At 41.1% G+C, this 24,554-nt stretch overlaps 1 protein-coding gene across 4 annotated transcripts in view; it reads left to right on the forward strand.

Moving 5' to 3' along the window:
* Positions 1-24,554, forward strand: part of MTX3 (metaxin 3) — a 558,615-nt gene that overhangs the window by 285,902 nt on the left and 248,159 nt on the right. For 3 of the 4 annotated variants that reach the window (XM_044063728.1, XM_044063725.1, XM_044063726.1), the window contains exon 5: positions 2,615-2,797. The exons of the other annotated variant lie outside the window; for it this stretch is intronic. In XM_044063728.1, coding sequence (XP_043919663.1) covers positions 2,615-2,797 — 183 coding nt within the window. The remainder of the gene's footprint in view (positions 1-2,614; positions 2,798-24,554) is intronic. 4 annotated transcript variants of the gene reach the window in all.

Below are 24,554 nucleotides of genomic sequence, written 5' to 3' on the forward strand. Positions count from 1 at the left end.
GAATTTTAAATAGGGTACAAATGATTATAATGGATCTGTAGTCGGATAATAAAGAGGGAGAAGTCAGTTTTATTAGAGCACGTTAGCTTTGTAGGATGAGGGTAGTTATTAAAGTGAGTCAAGGGATTCTATGAAGTAGAGCTTCCAGTATGCAATATTTAAAGGCTGAACATATAAAATGTAGTTAAATTTAAAGTCCATTTTTGCAGATGTCCTTTAACAGTTTTTGACTGATACAATAATGTGTGGATTTTTAATTCATTTGTGTAGCAGTAAAGATGAGATTATAAATGGAAAGTTGTTAAAGGTGCTGTTAAAAGGGTAGGTATAGTAAAGATAGTGTTTCGATGCATTTAATAGATCAAAGCTGAAATTGGTATAAAAGCTTTTTGAGGAAGAGGATGTTTGAAATATGTCTGTAAAATTGCATCATATTACTTTTTTGAAAAATCATGCGTAATTGTTTACCATTTGATATAAAACCGTGATCTGAACCAGTGGGCCGTGGATCATTTGATACTGGGTCACACAGAAAGAATAAAAAACGTTTTAAGTTTGGTGTCCGACTAAGTGTGTGTGTATGTATGTATGTGTATTATTGTCTACGTGTAAAATGAATGATTGCATGAAAGTAGAATATTTGTGTGTGAAAGCAGAAGAGACTGTGTAAGAGAGAGTGAACAGTGAGATCGATCGAGCTGTTATTTCACACTCGCTAAGCAGCGCTTTTGCTATTTAGCAAGTGTAAAATAAAAATAAATGAAACCGAAAAAAATGTGTGTGCATTTGTGAGTGAATGCCTGAATGAAAGCAGAAGAGAGACTGTGTGTGTCTGTGTGTGTGTTAGAGAGAGACGGAGAGTAAAGAGTGAAAGCGATCCCTGGCAGCAGTATCAGTTAAGGGGTTTGTGTACCTCTTGACTGTACCTCTTAACCTCTCTGCACAAGAAATCTGGATAGAGCCATAAACAGGGACAAACAGCCAAAAATAAGGACAGATTTTAAATATTGCTCTTAAAAACTTAGAAAGTTTCCATTAGCATTATCTGAACAAGATGCCTGTAATAATCTAATAACTTCAATCCCCAGTTATTTGTCAGAAAACTACACATTTTATGAGGATGGAACCAAACATACAAGCCAAAAATTTGGACATTCTGCAAAAATCCAGACAGTTGAAAGGTATGCTCTGTTGACTCTTAGCTCAAGATATCTGGACAAACCTAAAATAGGGGACAAAGGCTCAAAATAAGAACATATTTTACTTAAGATTTGTGTTGGCATACATTTGAAACAGCGTTATGTGTGAGAGAGAGTGAGTGAGAGCGACAGTAAAGGGGTTTGCATACTTCTGGACTTTTCAGCTGAAGAAGTCTAGATAAACCCTAAAATAAAGAGGGAAGAAAGGCACAAAAATAGGAATGGATTTTAATTACTGGTCTTATAAAATTGCAAACTTGCTTAAATAAAAGTATTTGTGTTAGTGTGACTGTTCTGAAGAAAAAAAAGAGTCAGACTCAAATGTATGCTATTATTTAGTAACATCAATCACCAATGACTGGAAACAAACCAAACGTTTTGGGAGTAAGGGACCAAAAAATAAACGCCTGGATATTTTTTAAGTGTTATATTTTGGATGTAAAATGCTTCCTCCAGCACCATTAACATACAACAGCAAGTTTGAAACATTAGGTGAGGAACTACTTTACATTAAAAATATATTTAAAAAATAAATACTATAGTACTTAAATAAGTACAACACAACAGTTTTACAGAGACCCCATTCCCTAAGCACAAAATGCCCTCCAGGCTGTGTGTTGATATGTAATTAATGCCATGCCAGGGGTGTAGAGTCCCTCCGCCTGTGTGTTGGGCCTCATAACACCCCTGGGCTGGCATTAATTATACCTTAAAACACAAACCCTGTCGGGCATTATTGCTTACTTATTATGGCCACACCTTGGCTGGCCTTTGGAAAATTGTCTTATATGAAACCGGTCCATATTGCAAAAAAGGTTGGAGACTATTGATATAAAATAATTAGGCACAGAACATGTTTTTAAAGCTAACCTGGACAATTTCTTGAGTGGAGCTCAGTTTACTATGTGGTAATGATGACCTGTAAGACAAAAAGGTCTTCCTGTCGTAATGCTTTTGTTCGTGTCCTAAATATTGTTTTTATCATGGTCTTATATTTCTTTCCTTTGTGAATTGGATTTATAATGGCTTCTATATGGGTTGCAGTACCTGTTCTGTCTTCCGGGTGGCTTTGTTACTCATTGCCTTCCCAGTATACCTGATATTACAATGTTCATACCTAGATAGCTAGTTCTCCTGAAGTTTTATTTTTCCCATCTGTCCTGTAATGTGTAAACCCTGATATGTTGACAGTCCCATGTATGGTCCTGCTTTGCACTATGTTTTTGGAACAGTCACTATATCCGGGGACACTGTTCATATGAAAAATATGGCACATAGTGTATTTATGGAATATATTCAAATTGCTTATATATAGGATATTGTGTATATAATATGATCTATACTGCACAGAGTGCTGCAATGGCATTCTCTGCAATTTATTCATCTGTTTTGATTTTTTAAAATCCTTTTATCAGCTCTACACTTTCTGGGTGGATTCAGAGAACTATTGCAATATGACAAGACCATGGTTTGCTGCCAGAATCCCATTTCCTCTGAACTTCTATTTGCCAGGGAAAATGGCTAGGGCAGCACTGAGGCGGATCTTGCTTACCAGAGGAGCGCCTCCGCTTTATAATCTAAGTGAAGTGGAAATGCAGGTATGTACATATTTTTTTTCATTCTTTTGGCTCTTTGAATTGTAGTTTGCTTGATCGTTGCTATCTAAAGTCATCAGCAGCTGCACATTGGATTGTCCCTCTTCACCCCTTGGGAAGGTGGTAGCACTAATGTTTTGTGGCAGTCTGTTGGATTCCTGGGAACCACTGACGTCACTAATAGTTATCTGCATGGCTTTGTGATTTCTTATTATGGTAACTTTGGATCTAAAGGATTCTTGTCACATCCCCATAGCCATAGGCTTCAAGAAATTTCTCAGAGTCTGTGTGTGGGTCACATTATCAGTTCTCTGCATTACTCTTTGTAAACGGTTACATGTTAAAAGATCGAACGGTTGAAACATCGAACTGCATATGGTCGAGAACATATTCTCAAATGTTTCAAAACATCGATCTTTTAACATGGTTAAATGTAAAAGAAAGAAATGAGGTAGAAGACTGTAATGCAGGGGGGGGGGCAAGCCCCCCTGCACCCCCCCCACACCCACACAAACAGACACCCTACTTAAATATACAAACTCTGAGATTGCGCTACAGCAGGGAATAGGACAACTTCCCATTCCGCGCTGTATTCTCAGTGTAGTGCGATCTCGGAGTTGGAATATTTAAGTAAGGGGTGTGTGGGGGGCTTGTCCCCCTGCATTAATTCTTCTACCTCATTTCTTTCTTTTACATTTAGCCATGTTAAAAGATCGATGATCTGAAGTAGTTAACTTCATTTGATCAGCAACCTGTGGGGCATCGGATCCGATTCTGATTCGAGCAGGCAGTTTTCCTAGCTAAAAGATCCAAGCTCCAAGCTCCTCCCCCTACCCATAATGCCCTGCCACCTCCCTCTAACCCTCAGATCTCATTTGCCGCGGCTTCTGTAAGCTTCTTAGAACGAGCTCCGAGCGTGGTATTGTGAGTTTAGGATTTTATATATACTTTTCTGTCTAAGTTTCTCTGTCTTTGTGTGTGTGAACTCCCTTCTTATTCCCTTAGCCTTTGTGGGTAGTTTTAAAATCTTTTGGTTAGTTAAAGTTTATTCCCCTCCCCCCTCTGTGTGTGTGAAGGTGTGTGTGTGTGGGCCTGTACTTTTTTCCTAATATGTCCGAAGGCCCAAAAGCTGTGTTCTCTAAATGCTCCGAGTGTGGCCATAAGCTGTCCCCAGCGGATGGCCACACTCGGTGCGTTATTTGCCTGGGAGTTGATCACCTTACTTCGGGCTGCACTATTTGTGCAGCCTTCAACCCCAGGGCTTTGAGGGATAGAAGGATGAAGCTTATCCTTCACGGCTCCTATCCCAGCAGTTCTAGACTTTCTATCCATACTTTTCATCAAGGAGCTAGTTCTTCTACTATTAAAGTTCACTTGGCAGCTATTTCCCACTACCATGTTGGAAACAGTTTAGGCCCCCTAGCTTCCTCCAAGATTTGCAAAACATTCCTGAAAGGAACTTTTCTGTTAAGACCACCTGTTAAAGACGCAGTTCCTCCATGGGATCTAACCCTAGTTCTGCAGGCTCTGACTGGTCCTCCCTTTGAACCCACAGCTTCAGTCGACTTAAAATATGTATCTTGGAAAACGGCCTTCCTGATTGCCATTACCTCAGCTAGGAGGATATCGGAGCTTCACGCTCTTTGCAGTAAGCCTCCATATATCATCTTTCATAAAGACAGGGTTTCCCTCAGGACTAACCCCTCCTTTCTGCCTAAAGTGGTCTCAGAAGCCAATATCAACCAGTCCATCAATCTACCTGTCTTCTTTCCTAATTTTCAAAACAAAGGAGAGTGTAGACTTCATTGTCTGGATGTTCATAGACAGTTATGATTTTACTTAAACAGAACAGCCGATCTTCGAAAATCGGATCAACTTTTTGTGTCATTTGCTAAATCCTGTCTGGGTAAACCAGTCACTAAAGTAACCTTAGCTAGATGGATTTCCCAATGCATCCTTCTCGCATACAAAAGCTCTGGTCGTCCTGAGCCCCTGAGGGTGCGAGCCCATTCTACCCCGATCTATGGCTACTTCTGCTGCTTTCTGGTCAAGGGTTTCTTTGGATGACATTTGTTCAGCAGCTACTTGGGCTTCCTGTCATACCTTTATTACACATTATAAGTTGGATTTAATATCCAGAGGACACACATCTTTTGGCTCTGCAGTGCTCCGGAATATCCTTCCATGAGGACCTCCCAAGTTGTTGGTAGCTGGGGACTCTGTCTCGCAGGTTGCTGATCAAATGAAGTTAACTACTTCAGATAAAGAAGTTACTCACCATAACGTTCCATCTGAGTAGGTAACTTCATTTGTCAGCAGCCAACCCGCCCTCCATCCCCCGTACCCTTAGTTCGTTATGAAAGGATCAGGATACGTCACTTCCAGATGACATCAGGTGGAATGTATAGCACACCTTTCTTGTGTTATAGTAATTTTCTATGGCATTATGGCAAACTCGATCTGAGGGTTAGAGGGAGGTGGCAGGGCATTATGGGTAGGGGGAGGCGCTTGGAGCTTGGATCTTTTAGCTAGGAAAGTTGCCGGCTCGGATCTGAATCGGATCCGATACCCCACAGGTTGCTGACAAATGAAGTTACCTACTCAGATGGAACGTTATGGTGAGTACATAACTTTTTTTTTGAAACATCGAGCATATGGTCTCGACCATATACAGTTCGATGTTACAACCATTCGAGCTTTTAACATGTAACTTTGTAAACACCCTTGGAGCTGTAGGTACCCCCAAAGTGTCTTGCTCCAATGATAGGTCACTGAAGACTGCAAGGCATTTACATATATCCTTATTTAGACTTGGTTGTCTTTGAAGAGTCTTTTAATATGAGTTTCATCTCTCCTTACCATTCTGGGGTTCAGATAAATGGACAAAAGTCCTCCTTGACCCAATCACACAGGACTGTGTTTCTGTGCTGCCTTCTAGACGCATCTCACCAAAACGCTTTCCTTGCACATGAAAATGTGGATTCTTTTATATGGAAATTTTCCTGAGATTCTCCAATTAGTCTCTGACTTCTGCAAGAGAATTAGAATTAGGATCCTAGTGTCCATGGCTTCTGTGATTCTCATGATTCTTCTTGCTAGGTTAGACATGAGGAACAACTAGATGTATCTCCTGAACTGAGAAGATACAAGTTACAACTGGATATACCTCATTCTACACTGTATTAATACTGAATCTCAGCGCTCAGTCCCCAAAAAGGCAGATAGACTTTCTAGAAGTACGTCATATTAAACCCAGTGGTTCTAGATGCCTTCCAAACAAATAACATCAAGCAAAACTGTCTGCCCTATGCATAGCCGCTGATTTAATTGTGGTATACTGGGAGGAGTTTGCAGTTACATCGTACTGGGCATGTATTTAATCTGTTAACAGTGTTCATCTTCTCTGGTTTGATGATTGCTACATATATGGTCTGCTGACCTGGAAAAGGTGAGTTAACTGTATATAATTATATATTTGCATTTGATAACTGTGAATGTCTAGTTAAGGAAGTACAATTTCAATGGAGTTCCTGAGGAGAGATCTTAAAACAAAAGGTAAGACAGTACACAGCTGATGCAGTAATTACAAGTGTAATTGACAGTAGAAGAGTAATTTTACAAATGTAAACAATGCACTTTAATACAGATATTATTGTTTAATAGTAGAACCTTGACAAATACTACAGTCCATCTGTCTGAAGCATTATGCATAGCTACAGAGCTAGTGATGCTCAGCAGAAGTGCGTGGTAACAACAATACAGCATTGTAGTTAACGTACAGCTTTGACGCACTGTATCACAGAGACAAAAAGTAAGGATGTCCAGGGATATTAGAATCTGACAGAACATAAACTTCAGCTTGCATAGTGAGATGAATGAATGGTTTGGCATAATAATATGATATTGAGTCATTCCGGAGGAAGTGGGAATATTTAAGGCAGTTGATCATTAATGATGTGCTTGCATTACTCCAAAATTACACATCTAATTTTTATTAAAGTGGTATATTAGCAAAGCCTTAAAGACTTTCTGGATGAAATGCACCTGAAGTTGTGCAGAGGTGTGCTGCAAAGTTTGCTGTTAGTGGAGAGTTAGTGTGTTTTAGCTTTGGTTTGGAGGTCACAGGGAATGTGCCATATAAGGAGGGAAAGTTAGTGAATACAAGAGTTTGAGCAAAAGCTAAGTTAACTTTACAGCTATGTGTTGATTTGAGTTATAGTCATTAAAGGTGCATTAGGGGTAGAGAGTGATGAGATCCAGCATGGTGACCAGCAGCATATCTAAAGATTCTGTTGTAAACATGCACCGCCTTATGCTGCTTGGATGTTTTATAGTATTTTATGTAGAATAAACTTCACCTGGCTGTCTAATTATACATCCAAAGAGCACATCAGATGTGAATTTTTTTTTTTTTTTTTTTTTTTTTGTTTTTAAGTGATTGCTAAAGTGCAGTAATGATTATTCTGGACATATCAGGGTCAGCAATAGAGTAAAGGTAGAGCCGGTTTTGAATTTTGGGTGGAGCAGGGTTTTTTTTTAGTTGTTTTCTGCTCACCTGTGTCATCCTACAGCCACCTACCCCTGTGCCCCTGTCAATCACCAAGTCTAGCAGCTTCTTTATCTCCCTTAACCTACCAGTTAAGCTGGGGTTGGTCAAGGAACCTAAGGGTGTCCAGGGAGGTCGCAATTGCTTTCCACTGTCCCCTCCCCCACTTTTGACCTATCTGATTTCCCCCTCCCTCTTTTTCCTGGGTTTTCGTAGTCACACCTAAGGGGTGGGCATGCAGTAGACTGGTGTGGCATTTCACCTTAGCCTCTGTGGCAGTTCAGTTATTTCCCTGACATTTTTCCTGGAAAGAACTTAACAGAAGGTCCTACAGATATTATGAAAGCAGATGTTAGTTGGCTTGATAATAGAGTCAAAGTCTGTGAACTTAGTAAATGCATGGCATTGTAATGAGAGAGAGAGAGAGAGAGAGGTCATAATCTGGGCTTATGAAATAAGGGGAAAGCCTTAACCTGACTATCAAAAGTTGTGGATGTGTACAGAGCAAGTGAAATTACTAGTTCACAGGTTAAAAAAAATAGCCAAGAAAATGTATATCTAAAATAAAACGTTAGTGAAACAGTAAGGCAAAAATATATACAAACACGGCATGCTCCATAAAATTGAAGGATGTGAAAAAGAGGGCCATGTAACAATGGAGTCGTGAATAAAAAAGCTGCTTGTGCAATTGAAATTCAAGCTTGTAATAGGTGTGGCTATAAACCGGAGAGAAAGCATGTCTGACCTTTAATAAGTACTTCAGAGTCTGTGCCAGAAAAGGAAATTTTCTTAAACTGTATAAAAACAAAGACAGGTGTATCCAGAATAATTTGCTTATTGAACAGAATTAGGAAAATGACCTGTTTGTAGATGCTGTTGAAGTAAAAGACTTTAATACTGTGAAATCTGAAACTTCATCATAGCAGTGGCAGATGTGTTAATGGCCGGCCGATAAAACAGTTTATTTTCAGCCATTCCAGCCATTCCATCCATGCCTTTAACTCACTGTGCAGTGTGTGTGTCTTTTAGGAAATGCAGCTGTGCAGAAATTCATATAGGAAGGAGGAGCAGTACAGGAAGTAGTGACAAGTGCAGGCAGGTTGCTGCAGAAGGAAATGGCTGCTTTGAATCGCAGCACAGTTGTTTTGAATTCCAGTTCTGTAAGTGGACTGCAGCTTTGAATTCCAGCTTTTCTGTACCACAAGACAGTGTGTTGGCAGACAGTTGAATTCCATAAGTGTGTGTACTACTATGAATTTGTATGTCACAGCAAAGGGTTCCCTGTGAATTCTGTACAAGTATGGAAATTTCGTTTTTTGCACTCATGTGCCACTCTGCATCAGCTAAGTCAATAATGTCTGCCAGCCAGCCGTGTCATTCATATTAAAACAAATGTATGTGCAACAGGAATACTGCTTGGTTAAGTGACTTGCTCAGAGTCACACAGTAGGTGAATAGTTAAATGGAGGTAGAAAGATTCAAACCCTTGACTACAGGAGGTAGCTCATCACACACTTCATTTTCTGATTGCTAAAGGTTAACCATTACTGAGGCTTACAGTCTGTCATTAAAGAAACTCATTAGAGTTCTTTTAGTGCAATATTTCCTTGGTCAAAAATGCAAGTTTGAACTCTCTCACCTTCATTTGCCAACTGTGTGACTTTGAGCTAGCTGTAATTGATCACATCTGTGTGTGTGTGTGTGTGTGTGTGTGTGTGTCTCTCTGTATAAATACTTGGTTCTTCCATCTCACTATTTCACTGGTTAATGTTGATGTTTCCTGTGTTAAGGATGTGGGGTTTGAATCATTTTCCCTCCCTTTTTACTTTAGTCTGGCACTTGTTGCAGAGTGTTAAGGCTGTGAGCTGTAGTTCCTCTGCTACAGGGTTTGATTCCTTCAGCCCTTCTTTGCATACTGTGTGACCTTGAGCAAGTCACGTAAACGGAGAGTGCTTTGGGGCAACTGGAAATTTGGGCTAGGCTCCTCAGTAGTTCATTGGACTGCAAGCCTAGTAACTACCTATGCACCTGAATAGTTATGGTGTAAAGGAAGTTGATTGTAGTAAACAAGAGCTTCATCATATTACCCACAATCTTTGGGTATGATCCTTTGTTTCCTTGTTTTGTTGAATGTTGACAGTGTGTTTAATAATTAGCTGCGAGTAAAATTGAATAGCATGAAGTCCAAGTTGAAACTTAATGTTTTAACAGTGAATATGAGCAGCTGTTTTTGCAGGCACTCTGGTGTGAAATGCACTGTTTGTGCTACAATGGTTTATCACTTGGTGCAGATGAATAAGGCTATGAACTGTTAAGAGGGCTGCTGCTTTGGTAGTACAGGGTTTGATTCCCTCAGCCTTCATTTGTCTTCTATATGACTGACCAAGCTACATCACCAGAGAGTAATCCTAGGCTGCTCCTGGAAAGGGACATGTGTCCAGTGGACTAATAGCAAATGCATATTACACATTTGTCTTTTGAATTCATGCACCGTTTGCATAGCTGCTAATTGGTGCATCACTAAATGGTATTTGAAGAATCCCAGTACTTCTGTTGTAGCTTAATGGGTTGCCATGTGCCTTTTCACTAAATGTGCATTTCAAGCAGAGTGTAGTTTACTGTTTTTCATTGTGTTTTTTTGTACAAGACATCTGTCAGTGCTTCTGCCATAAAATTTGAAATAGAGGTTTAAAATTACATCAAAATCTCTGTGATAATTGTAAAAGTAAAGAAGATAATAGTATGCATACATAAAGGTGTGAACAGTGTTTTATGGTAACTAAGGAGATGCAGCCAAGTACTGGGATACTGGAATGGCTGGCAGGAGCCTAGTTCATTGTCCTTCATAGGGCACATTTGACCATGATGTAGCTCTATTGACTCTATAGGTGTATGCTGCAGCAATACAACATTATTAGTTGTTCAGGTAGAGCAGACCTGTACTGACGGACTAACAGAGGCGATATCTGTTCTTGATGACAGGGAAGACATAAGGATGTCAAAAATTGAAATGTAGGTTCCTTGTAAGCATGTAAGCCCCCCCAAAGAAAACGTATGATGTATGCAGTGTATGCATTTCTGATTTTTGTATGACGTGAATTGTTGAACAAAACTGCTGCAACATCTACATTGTTTTTAATTGTTTTGTTTTATTTATTGCGCAAAAAAATGAATAAATTCATTGGTAGGCCTGGACTAAAGACTAAACATGCTATATTTTAGTAATATGTTTTTGCAAAACCTTCTTTACAGCTTCTGTAAAAATATAAGCTCCTGATCGCTAAAGGCTGCTCAAACAAAAATATTTAAAAAACAAGCAGAGCTAGGTCACCACAGAGAAACATTTAATGTTAAGTTGTCAATCTCGCCTTCATTCTTGCTAGATGGGTTCGGAGCCGATCCTCGGCTCCGACTCGGCACTTGCTAAGCTCGAGAGTCACTTTTACCAGCTCGAGGCAGCCCCATATCCCATGATGCAAGGCGGTAATACCCAGATCTCGTTTGCCGCTTCGCTGATGAGGTACTCCTTTTACCAGCTCTTGGTAAGTAATTTGTTGTTCAAATTTTAGTCACCCCATTCCTCCTTTTTCTCTCATATATTAGTGTATTTGTCACTTTTAGGTTGTTTTAGGGTCTCTAGCTCCTAGTTTACTATTTCCCTTGTAGTTTCACTTAGCCGGGCCTTCAATCCTCTCCCATCCCTTCCTGTCAGGGCGTGTGTGTGAGTTTATTTTTCCCCATTTTAAGTTAAATTTTCTGAATCTGGGACTGTGTTGAGTAGTGTGTTTTGTGTGTGCTCACTATGTCCAAAGAACAGAGGGTCTCAGGCTTCAAGAAGTGTGACTCGTGCTGTCAGAAGATGTCTCTGACAGACGGTCACACTTCTTGTATCTATTGCCTGGGACCTCTCCACCTGCAGGACTCCTGTGCTATTTGTCACTCTTTCAGCCAGAGAGTCCTGCAGGAAAGGAGAAATAAATTAATTTTAAGAGGACTACTTAAACCGGAGGGCTCCTGGCCAAGTCTGCTTCGGGTAAGCCCTCTAAGACCTCCAAGGCCCAGGCTTCTGCTACTAAGCCTTCGGCCCTGGCTCCGACTCCTTTGGAGTCGAGATCGGCTCCGGCTGGAGCCGATCTTATTTTGACTAAATCTTCGGCACCGATGGCTATCGGTGCCGATACTTTAACTGCCACATTGGTGTCGGCTCCGACCGGCTCCGACCACCATGTGTCGAAGACTTCGGTATCAGCGCCGACCAGCTCCGATACCATTATTTCCTTGCCTGTATCGGCTCCAGCCGGAGCCGATACATCTTTGACCAGGCTTGGAGCCGCTAAGTTGTCGGCTCCGTCTGGAACCGAGGGTTCTTCGGCTCCGATGGTTCCGTCGAGGAAGCAGTCCAGGTCTCCCTCTTTGGAGCCGATACTGTTGACTCCGACCTCTCCTCTTCTTTCGGAGCGGAGCCATCGGAGCTGATCATCTAGGTCTTCCAGGCTCTCAGACCATGATTTGGAGAGAGTGGTAAGCAGATTGTTAAAATCACAGGCACTAGCCCAAATGCTTCATAGTCCGTCTCAACAGACGACTACTAGTCCACACCCTCTTCAAGTTCCTCCTTTGACTCTCCTCCAGAGCTCGGAGCCGGAGTCTGTTGGAATAGTCACTGCTACGGCTGAGGGGCAGATACCACCCCTTTCTGCTCCTTCAGCTTCTACTCTTATCTCCTCCTCGAGACCTTCCTTGGAGGGATCCGGTGGTCTGGCTTCCCTGGTCTGCTCCGAGGGGGTGAGTGGCATCGGACCCTTGTCCGACCCTGCTCTTCCCCTTGGGGCTTCGGCCTTGGTGAGCTCGGCTCCGACATCTGCCTCGGAGCCTTCCCTTTCGGTGGGCCCGGGAGCCCCTGTTTCTTCGGAGCGGGGTCTCTCGGATCTCCCTGGGAGGGGAGTCTTCGAGGTGATGAGGAGTGTGCTGTCCCCCGGGCTCAGTCAGCAGTCTATCCCCTTAGCTCCTCCCTCTATGGTGCCTGTAGATGTCTCTTCCCACTCTCTTGCTCCCAGACCGAGAGATCCACCGCCTCAGGTTTCCCCACTGGGAAGAACCCCCTCTTCCGAGGATTCTCCTGACCCATCAGGAGATCCTCCACGTAAGAGGACCTGTAAGAGGAAGCACCTAGACTCCCCTGAGTCTACAACTTCAGATACCGACTTAGATGAGTCGGAGGGGTCCCCAAGATCCCCCTCTGAGGATGTCTCTTTTTCAGACATCCTAGAACTCCTAAAACAGAGGGGAAACTGGCCCTCCATTAATCCCTCCGAGGATGAGTCGGTATACCTAGAGGCGTTTGGATCTCGACCCTCCACCTCCTGGGTGTCTCCGCCTTTCGACCCCCTCATGCAGGTGATAGCTGGGAAGGCGTGGGCATCTCCTGATTCCGTGGAACCAGTTCCCAGGAGGCCTTCTAAATTTATTACAGCCCCTTCCGAGAAACAATTTCTTACAAAAGGTGTCCCTGTTGATGCCATGGCCGCCACCAAGAAGGAACTTGCAGATCCTTCCGTACCAGTCCATCCTCCTAACAAGGATTCTGGGACCATGGACAGGTATGGTAAGCGGATGTTTTCCTCAGCGACCTTTGCCATGCGTTCGCTGAACTATTTATGTCACTTCACCAGACTTCAAAGGGACATCCTTAAAGAATTAGGTGAAGTAGTACAGGATCCTTCAGCTGCAGGGGCTCAGGAGAAGATTGCTTCTCAGCTAGGAATCCTTAACTCCATTTCCAACTCCTCCATGTGGCTAATTTCTTATGCAGCAGATGGAACGAGTAGAGCTGCAGGCACAGGAGTGGCTCTCAGACGTCAGTCCTGGATGCGGCTCTGTAATTTTGCAGACCCCTTTAAGGCTTCCTTCACAAACTCTCCCTTCGATGGGTCAACATTGTTTGGTCCTCCGGTGAAGGATACGTTGACCAGGTGTGAGCAAGACGGCAAGACTCTTTCTGCCATAGGAGTCCATTTTTCCACCCCTTCTAGGCCTTACCCCAAAGAACAGAAGGGGGGAAAGATGTGGTTCCGAAAATCTCAGGGAGTCACGCCAGACACACATGGTCAGTTTACCCCTAGAGGCAGAGGGGGTAATAACAATAGACGTTGCCCTAGGGGCAGAGGGGGTACGCAGAACCAGGGCAGCAGAGAGCCTCTCTCTGACAAGCCCTTCCAGCATCCCTGAGGTGTTGCCCGACTGTCCAACCTTGGAGGCAGTCGGGGGAAGGTTATCGCTGTACCCAGAAGCCTGGCTTTCCCTTTCGCAAGACAAATGGGTACAGTCGATCATATCCGAGGGTTACAAGATTCCTTTCGAGGAAAGTCCCTTCCCTCACAAAAATTCCCTTCCAGACGTTCCACCCGGTCTAAGGGAAATCACAAAATTAGAAGTATCAAAGCTTCTACCAAAAAGGGCCATTCAGCCAGTTCCAACAGACCATTCAGAGCCCGGAATCTACTCAAGGTTCTTTTTGGTTCCCAAAAAAACGGGAGATTGGAGACCAATATTGGACCTCAGCAGACTCAACAAGTCGGTGAAAAAGACAAGATTTCGGATGGTCACACTTCAATTGATTTTGCCCTTCTTAGGCAAAGACAACTGGATGTGCTCAATAGACCTTCAGGATGCGTACTATCACATAAAAATCCACAGACGCTCCAGAAGGTTTCTCCGCTTTCGGCTGGGGTCCAGTCATTTTCAATTCAGAGCCCTGCCCTTTGCTCTCACTACAGCCCCCAGAGTGTTCACCAAATGCATGGCAGTGGTCACGGCTCACCTGAGACGTCAAGGATTCCAGGTGTTTCCGTATCTCGACGACTGGCTCCTTCTCAGCCACCACCAGGCATCAACTTCTCCAAGCCAGAGATTACACCCTAAATCTCTGCACTCAGTTAGGAATTTCGGTCAACTACGAAAAATCCTCCTTATTGCCCTGCCAATCTATTACTTTTATAGGCGCAAAATTAGACACTGCTCGGATGTCAGCAAACCTAACAAGCCAGAGAATTCTAGATATCCAAAACCACGTGCGGATCATCCTTGCTAGCAAAAAGGTGCAAGCCAGACTGGTCCTAAAAGTATTGGGCCTCATGGCAGCTGCCATTACTCTTCTTCCTTTGGCCCGTTTTTACATGCGTCTCCTTCAATGGATGTTGTTCACACAATGGTCCTAAAAACAACTTCCCATGCGTCACCAGATCCTGGTGACACAAACTTGCAAAAACCATCTATCCTGGTGGATTTCTTCTCCCCAAGTCCATCAGGGCAGACCCTTTGTTTTCCCGGCCCCGGTAGCCACAGTCACTACGGACGCCTCCCTGATCGGGTGGGGGGGTCATTATCAGGGCAGGATGGTTCATGGGACGTGGCAACCGCTCAATACCACCTGCACATAAATGTCCTAGAGATGAGAGCAGTGCTTTTAACGTTGCAAGCCCTCAACGACTTTCTTCCCTTAGGAACGATTGCAGTTCACACGGACAACATGTCCGTAGTATGGTACATCAACAAGCAGGGCGGAACCAAGTCCTATCCCTTGTGTCGAGAGGCTCTCAGACTTTGGCAATGGGCGATCTCCTCTCATCGGTTTCTGGTAGCAACGCATATCCCTGGGAAAACCAACATTTTGGCGGACAGATTGAGCAGAGCTATACTCATGCCTCACGAGTGGTCTCTCAAGCAATCTATAGTGGAGGAGATTTTTCAGAAGTGGGGCCGCCCATGTTGCGATCTTTTTGCTACTCCCCAAAACAGCAAATGCCCAGTCTTCTTCTCTCTCTTCCCACTTCCAGGCCATCCCCCCAGAGACGCTCTTACCCAAGATTGGCCCCAAGGACTTCTTTATGCCTTTCCTCCTTTTCCATTGATACCACAGGTACTCCAGAAAGCTACCATTTTGAGAGCCAAAATGATTCTCATTGCCCCGTTTTGGCCTCGACAAATTTGGTTTCCGTTCCTTCATCGTCATCTTTTGGTGCAGCCGTGGCATCTGGACCCAGTGCCAGATCTTCTGATACACCAATCGGGTCAGCTGCATCGGTCCATCCCTTCTCTCAACCTCACAGCTTGGTTGCTCCACTTCCTTCCTTAGCCAGGCTTCCTATGATCTCTAACCCCGTTAGTATATCATAGTAGCTTCCCTTAAATCCTCTACTAGAAGGATTTACTCTAGCAAGTGGAAACGTTTCTCCTTTTGGGCGAAATCGAGGAACATAGATCCCTTTACTGCCCCTGTTCATGCAGTTTTGGATTTTCTAGCGGAAATCTTTCACTCAGGTTCTTCATCTTCCACAGTCAGAGTTCAGTTGGCTGCAATCTCCAACTTTCATGTCGGATTTGCAGATCACAACATTATGTCCCACAAGCTTTGTAAAGCTTTTCTGAAAGGAATTTTTCTCCTGAGACCTCCTGTCAGGAATCCTCCTCCACAATGGGACCTAAATCTAGTGCTGACATCCTTAATTCTTCCTCCCTTCGAGCCAGCTGCTTCATGTTCATTAAAGTTTCTTTCGTGGAAGACACTCTTCCTTGTCGCTATTACCTCGGCTAGGAGAGTGTCAGAACTTCATGCCCTCTCTGTTCGTCCCCCATATTTGGTCTTTCACAAGGACAGAGTATCCTTGAGATCTAATCCATCCTTTTTGCCCAAGGTTGCTTCAAAAACAAATTTAAACCAATCCATTGATCTCCCTGTATTTTTTCCTAATTATTCCAACAGATCAGAACAAAAATTGCATTATCTAGATGTTCACCGACAACTCAGATATTATTTGGACAGAACAAAGCAATTCAGGAAGTCTGATCAGCTTTTTCTTTCTTATGCTGAAAATAAGAAAGGCCACCCTGTTTCCAAAGTGACCTTATCTAGATGGTTATCTTCCACCATTTCTGACATTTATCAACTTAGGGGCAAACAACTGTGCTCAAAACCAAAGGCACATTCCACTAGAGGCCTAGCCACTTCTACAGCTTTTCAGGCTAGGCTACCCTTAGATACTATTTGTGCAGCAGCCACTTGGGCCACTCCTCATACCTTTGTTTCTCATTACAAATTGGATTTGGCCTCCAGGAGTAGGGCCAGTTTTGGTTCCACGGTTCTCAAGAATCTGTTCCATTGAGCCACCCAGGGTAGAGGTGCTAGGGACGCGGTCCCATCCAGCAAGAATGAAGGCGAGATTGACAACTTAACATTTAGAAGTTATGTACCTACCATAACGTTCCATGTTAGTTGTCTTCTCTCGCCTTCTTTCTTGTGACCCTCCCTCCTGTCCCCCTTGCCTGGACAGACCTTGATCTCCCTTGTCTCTGGAAGATTTTGTTTCTTTGGGCACCAGTTGGTTCTAGTTTTTGGTTATCTGGTTTCCCCTTACAGCCTTTTTAGGCTAATTGCTCTTCTTTCCTTTGTGGAAAGTTTTTATGCTAGGTAGTTTTCCCTCTAGGTACCAAACGAGATCTGGGTATTACCGCCTTGCATCATGGGATATGGGGCTGCCTCGAGCTGGTAAAAGTGACTCTCGAGCTTAGCAAGTGCCGAGTCGGAGCCGAGGATCGGCTCCGAACCCATCCAGCAAGAAAGAAGGTGAGAGAAAACAACTAACATGGAACGTTATGGTAGGTACATAACTTCTAATTAACTGACAACACAATAAAACTACATAAAAACAGCACAGGCATAAAACAGGGATAAGGGCTTTCAACCCATAGAGCCTTCATCAGATCCTCCATTACTACCAGTACTCCTCCCTTTAAAGAGCAACCAATTAAAATTCATGTAGGAAGTCACATCCCTTTCATTAAATGCTGCTATACTGTCAGTGCTCCTCCCCTTTGAAGCAAAAAGCAAGCAGTTAAAATTTAAATTTTATGTAGGAAGTCTCCTCCCTTTCAATAGTGGCTTCAAGGAAATCATCCCATTCAGTCCAGGGAGACAATCGGCGTACAAATCAGCAATCTGTCAGCTTTCCAAAAATCTCTGTTTTATTATATAAATCAACCCTCCTCCCGCAGATTATCATGTACTAATGCTAATGCCATAAATATAAACTTGTGTTATATATTTTCATGGATATGTTTAGACAAAGTGATGTCCCTTCCTAGTCTAATGTCAGTGAGATGACATAGAATTCTATCTTTGAACTGCCGATTAGTCTTACCAACATAAAATCCATTACAGAGGGTGTAAGTAGCTACATAAATATTTTTGGTGTTACAATCTGCATAGGTTGCTTAGCTGATATAACCTTTTAGTAACAGGATGTCTAAAAGAGTTACTAATGCTAATTGAAGAACATGCCCTGCAGGGAAAAATCCCATTCTTCAAGGTTGTTTTCTTTGATGGAACCCCATCCTTATTTCAGAGAAGTCTCTTCAAATTCTTATTTTTAAAGCAAAACTTTGGAACTTCATACGCTATGTCCTTGATTTTGTCATCCATTGTTGGTATGCTAACACTCTTAAGCTCACAAACTTGAGACATCAAGAATTATTGTGGCAGATCCGCGGTGGTGGTGCTGCTGTAGCATTGTCACCTCACAGCAAGACGTTGTCCTGTTCGATTCTCAGCTAGAGCGTCTTCTGTGGAGACGTGCGTGAATGGGCGTACCTTCGTTGAAGGTTGTGCATTAGGGCCGGCAGCTCAGCACGTAAAAATCAACTGCCAATCATTAGCGGACCGGAGTTCCGCTGTGGCGACCCCTAACCGGGAAAAGCCGAAAGACACAACAACAACAAAAATTGCCGTAGATGCAGGCAGGACCCCCGGGTTAAATGAGAATATCTCAATAGCACCTCTACTGAAACTCAGGTCTGCTAAGCTATAATGTACTATGTAAATATATATATGTATTTCTTATAAATGCATATATTTTATAAATACATTATTTTTTTACAAGTCTTTTTTATAAACACATTAAGACATTTCATTTTTATATATTTTTTATAAGAGTGATTGTATGAACAGTTTTCAGTTTCTACTGTTGTGTAAAGAATGCCTTTTATGGTATGTAATTATAATGTTTGGACACTAGGTGGCAATATTCTGATACTTCTGTATGCCTTTTTTAAAATTTTATTCTGTAATTTTATTGGCTATTTTATGATTAGGGGGATTATTTAATGGGCCTCAGCTATGTAATCTATTATTCTGATGAAGTTCCTGTGAAAGAAAACGTATTTGGAGTGTTATCAGTGTTTTGGAGTTTTGCTTGCTTTTTTTCTGTGACATTAAACCTTGAAGGAATTTGTGACCTAGTGTGCTTCCTTCCAGTCTTTTACTTCTGTTTTCGGTGGCTGTTGTGGTTGGAATCCCCGTTTTTACAACTTTTGTTTGCTGTTGTGAGGTATTTGGGGACATGGAAAGAACAGAAGTGTCTCCACGATCTCCGAAAGGGAGGTGGGATGAAATCGGCAAACCTCAGAAGCTGATTGGCCAGTTAACTCAGCTAGTTGAATTGCTTACTCCGATTGGCCCTCAGGTTTGATGTCACTCAGCATCCCGGGAAACCAGGAAGCTAACTGTAATGGTGGAAATAATGCTGAGGCATTCATTGAGAGACTGCGACGAGTTTCTCAAACTAGGATAGTTTTGGGACTAAAAATGGTAATTATGAAGGAGATATTGGTGTACCACGAATTTTGGTTGATTCTAATGAAGAAAATTCTCGGCCAGGTAGAAAAAGTGACTGTGGAAACCCTAAGGCTGCAACTTTTAATAAAGGTGACTGTTTGATTAATAACAATACTTGTCATGGTGCTAATAAGCCTAGGTAGGCTTTTGAAACTTAGTTAACTGAAATAGTTTCTTTAATTGCTGGGACTCAAAATGAGTGTGGTGTGAGGATTACTGGTAATGACTCCTATAGCACCAGTGTAAAAAAGTTAGGGGAACTTATGGGGAAATACAAGGCACTCTGTATAGACAATAAATATCTATGTGAATATTTGAATAAGGGAATTGTGCCCAAAGGACTTTGAGTGCAGAAATACCCCAACAACATTAATGTTGGAAGTGATTTATATAAAGAGTTATTGGAAGTTTTTAATAATTGTGGTTTAGATATTGTTATAATTATTATTAAGCAAAATGAATTGACTATGACAGAACTGCATTCAAATATTGAACATTTAAATTCTGTGGTCACCAATGACTTATAGTTTTCTGTTGAATCTGAAAAATAAAAATATTTTGATACATTGGACAACATAGATGAAGAATGTAATATTAATATTAAATGCAATATAAAAAAATTAGATAGGGACATATTAGAATATGAGGAAAAACTGAGCTATACGGGGCCCAGGGTGGTGTGGGTTGACAGAAGAAGGGATGAGTATGTACCTGAAGTAGATAATGAGGTAAATTATGGAGAACAAAGAGATGAAGGGATTAACTATGACCCATTAGAATCCCCCCCTCCATCCCGCCAAAAGACTTATGAACCAGAAAGGCCCCCAATATTTTCAGAACTCCACATGAAGGGAGAATAGAGGAGCCCGGGGGGGGGGGATTTTAGTTTCATCTGCTGAAAAAATAGGTGTGAGAATAAGTATTCTTTTAACATTTATAATATTTTTAATTATAGCTGTATAGACCTGAAGGTTGATCATTTTAATTTATTGTCTCGAGGTTTTAAATTTATTCCTAACAATAAATGTGACCTGACTAAAGTTATTTTGGATGTTAAGACTTTTATGAGAAAGCTAAACTTTGAAGTTATGTTCGAGGGAACAAGCAAAGGGACAAATCCAGAAATTTTAAGAAGAAAAAGTGAATTTAACCCACCTTTACATCCTTAAATCAAGAATTTTGAAATGGTAGTAGAAAAAGAACTAAGGCAGGTTAGTTATTTTCCCCATAGGTTAAACATAATCTCACGGCTGGGGCGTAGATGGTTTTAAAGGAGCTTAAACAGAATCGTAATGTGCGAGTTATGAAACCGGACGGGGGAGAGGGGTCCGTGTTGATGGACAATGTCATATATGAAGGTAAGATGTTGGACATCTTGGGTGATTCTAGCACCTATCGGAGAGTGTCCAGAAATTAAATTTTTGTTGCATACAAAAAAAATGAATTTAGCCATTAATGATTTACTGTTGGAAGGACTGATTGATCTGGACACTCATAAGTATTTACATGTAGCTAAACCTAGAATTGCTGCTATTTTTGGTATACCCAAGGTGCATCCCCCTTAAGACCAATAGTATCAGCTGAAGGGTCAAAGACGGCACCTTTAGCAAAATATCTGAATATAAAATCCATTTGGAGTACAGAAAGGACTTTTCTAAAGGACTCCTGGGACTTAATGGACCAGTGCTTTGATAATATTATCTTTGCCACAGTCGATATAAAAGACTTGTTTACTGTTATACCCTGGATTTAGGGTTAACCTGGTTGGAAGAAGCTTTAGTAGACAAGGCCTGTCCTTCCATGGACCAGTTGTCAGTTATTTTACAACTGATGGAGATGGTATTAAAAAACAGTTTTATTTTCTATGGGGGAGAATATTTTCATCAAATTAAGGGTGTAGCGATGGGGGCAAATTGTGCCCCCATTTACGCAAATATATTTCTAGCATGGTGGGAGAAAAAATCTGTTTTAAGTTATGTATATAGTAACTGTTGGTTCCATTACCAGAGATTTTTAGATGCTATAGTTATTTTTTGGAGTGACACAGTGGAAAAGTTACATGAATTTTTGAATTATTTGGATACTATTTACCTCCTTTTTGGAGTTTACCAGTTCAATAAATACAGATAGGCTTGATTTTTTGGACCTGAGTTTGTTTAAGACTGGTGAGGGTATTAAGTCAAAAATATTTCGTAAAGGTAGTTTTTCAAATTCATACCTTAATTTCTCGAGTGCCCATCCTTATATACAAAAAAGAACATTTCTAAGGGTCAGTTAATTCGTGCATCCAGGATGACTTCCCTGGATGCTGATTTTTTGTTGGAATGTGATTTTATTGAAAGTTTATTTATTCAAAGGTGGTACCTGAGGGAATTATTGGTTGACATTCATACCTATGTAAGTAACTTTACACCATGTTAGGTACTACCCACTGTTGAGTAAAGGACTGGACACAAACCAACACTGTTTAAGGGAGGTTGATCCCTTGGTTTATTCAAAAGGCCTTACCCTAGATTTCAGTTTAGACTCCAAAATGGTAGTGGATGTAATAACAAAGGAATGGAACAGGTTCACTTCATTGACGGACCTTAAGGGTATCAACAAGGGACCCCTGAAGATTAGTTGTAAGAGGGGTCAAAATTTGAAGGACTTGTTTGAGAGTGGGAGTAAATTGAAGTCTGACAAGACTACTAAGAGAAAAGGTACCTTCAAATGTGGAGCATGTACACAGTGCACTTTTATTTCCAATACAGATCGGGTATTTTTAAAATGTAGGAATAAATGGGTGTATGGTAAATGTTTTAATAACTGCAATTCTAGTGGTTTAGTATATTCAGTTGTTTGTAAGACCTGCAATACCTTTTATGTGGGCAAGACCGAACGAACGTTGAAAAGACGCATATATGAGCATATCTTTGACGTTAAGAAAGGTAATGCTAACAATGCTTTACATAAACATTCTTTGGATTGCCCAAGGGCAACGTATGAATTTTTGTCTTGGAGGTTGCTATACCTGATGTGAGGGTTGGTGCCTGGGAGACTATCCTAAAGTATAGGGAATTATTGTGGCAGATTACCCTAGATGCAGGCAGGACCCCCGGGTTAAATAAGAATATCTCAATAGCACCTCTACTGAAATTTAGGTCTGCTAAGCTATACTGTACTATGTAAATATATATATATATATATATATATATATATATATATATATATATATATTTCTTATAAATGCATATATTTTATAAATACATTATTTTTTACAAGTCTTTTTTTATAAACACATTAAGACATTTCATTTTATTATATTTTTTTATGTGAGTGATTGTATGAACAGTTTTCACTTTCTACTATTGTATAAAGAATGCCTTTTTATGATTGTGTAATTATAATGTTTGTACACTAGGTGGCAATATTCTTCTACTTCTATATGTGTTTTTTAAAATTGTATTCTGTAATTTTATTGGCTGTTTTATGATTGGGGGATTATTTAATGGGCCTGAGCTATGTAATCTATTATTCTGATGAAGTTCCTGTGAACGTAAACGTATTTGGAGTGTTGTTTGCTTTTATTCTGTGACATTAAACCTTGGAGGAATTTGTGACTTAGTGTGCTTCCTTCCAGCATTTTTACTTCTGTTTTTGGTGGCTACTGTGGTTGGAATCCCCGTTTTTACAACTTTTGTTAAAAATATAAGCTCCCGATCAGTAAAGGATACTCAACCAAACAAAAATATTTAAAAGACGAGCAGAGCTAGGCCACCACTGAGAAACATTTATTAACTGACAACACAGTAAAACTCCATCAAAACAGCACAAGCATAGAAACAGGGATAAGTAGGGCTGCCACCTTTTCAAATGCCCAACGTGGGACATTTTTGGTACAAATGTCAGATTTTTCAGCCCGAAACATACCCACGGCCAGTACAAAGGACATAACTTCACTTTTTTGCCTAAATAAAAGCTTATTCTTGTAGCATTTTAGTTGCTTATTCTGTTTCTTATAACATTTAGTTGTTTCAGATACAGAATAACCATTTATGCAACTATTACATAAAATATAGGAAATAATTTTGTCCTAAAATCTCAGGACATTTGCCATTTTTACAATTTTTTTGCAGGACACAACTGCCCAAAGAGGGACTGTCCCTCGCAAAGTGGGACAGGTGATAACCCTAGGGATAAGTGCTTTCATCTCATAGAGCCTTCATCAGATCCTCCATTACTACAGTACTCTTCCCTTTAAAGCAAAGAGCAACCAATTAAAATTCATGTAGGAAGTCGTCTCCCTTTCATTAAATTCTGCATTACTGTCAGTGCTCAAGCAATTAAAATTTAAATATTATGTAGGAAGTCTCCTTCCTTTCAATAGTGGCTTCAAGGAAATCATCCCATTCACTCCAGGGAGATGATCGACCTACAAATCAGCAATCCATCAGCTCTCCAAAACCTGTGTTTTATTATATAAATCAACCCCCCCCCCCCCGAAGATTATTATGTACTAATGCTAATGCCATAAATATAAACTTGTGTTATATATTCTCTTGGATGTTTAGACAAAGTAGTGGTGTCCCCTCCTAGTCTAATGTCACTGAGATGACATAGAATTCTATCTTTGAACTGCCGATTAGTCTTATCAACATAAAATCTTTACAGAGGGTGTAAGTAGCTGCATAAATATTTTTGGTGTTACAATCTGCATAGGTTGTTTAACTGATATAACCTTTTAGTAACAGGATGTCTAAAAGAGTTACTACTGTTAATTGAAGCACATGCCCTGCATTTCCTGCAGGGAAAAGTCCCATTCTTCAAGGTTGTTTTCTTTGATGGAACCCCATCCTTATAACGGAGAAGTCTCTTCAAACTCTTATTTTTAAAGCAAAACTTTGGAACTTCATACATTATGTCCTTAATTTTGTCATCCATTGTTGGTATGCGCCAACTCTTATTAAGCTCACAAACTTGAGACATCACTGCTATATGTAAGTAGGCATCTTTGGCCACTTTATTGCTGTTATCTTGTTGTGGTATGGGACGGGTTGGTTCTGATGTAGTATTCTCTGAAATGTAAGTACGTCCTCTTGTTCTTATATTCCTAGTGGTCATGAGTCCCTGTTTGGACCTCTTGTTTTCCATAACCAGAAACATGGAGATATTTCACTAACTGTTCAGTTTCCTTCATATGTACTTCATCAGTGCATAATCTAGAAGTGCATAGTACAAAGTAAAGTCCCTTGATAATATGTGGGTATACATGCGCAGAATGCATACTTGTCCTATGCAGAAGGTGGTTCTTCCAACAGTCCTTTTTATGTATCCGTGTCTTAAATCTTCTTTGATCATCTAGTAATAATGTTACATCTAGAAACTCAGTTACTCAAGTGGATCTATGGATGTCAAATTGCAAAAAAGTGGTGGTACTTGCAATGTGCTCAACAAAGCAAGAAAGTTCATTGTCGCTGCCACACCACAGGAGAAAATGCCATCAACAAATCATCCATAATAAAAAATACTGCCCCTCCATATATTTTTGGCATTGAAAATAGTCA

The sequence above is a fragment of the Protopterus annectens genome, chromosome 2.part2 (assembly GCF_019279795.1).
Source record: "Protopterus annectens isolate FY-2018-M chromosome 2.part2, PAN1.0, whole genome shotgun sequence".
Taxonomy (NCBI): Eukaryota; Metazoa; Chordata; order Ceratodontiformes; family Protopteridae; genus Protopterus; species Protopterus annectens.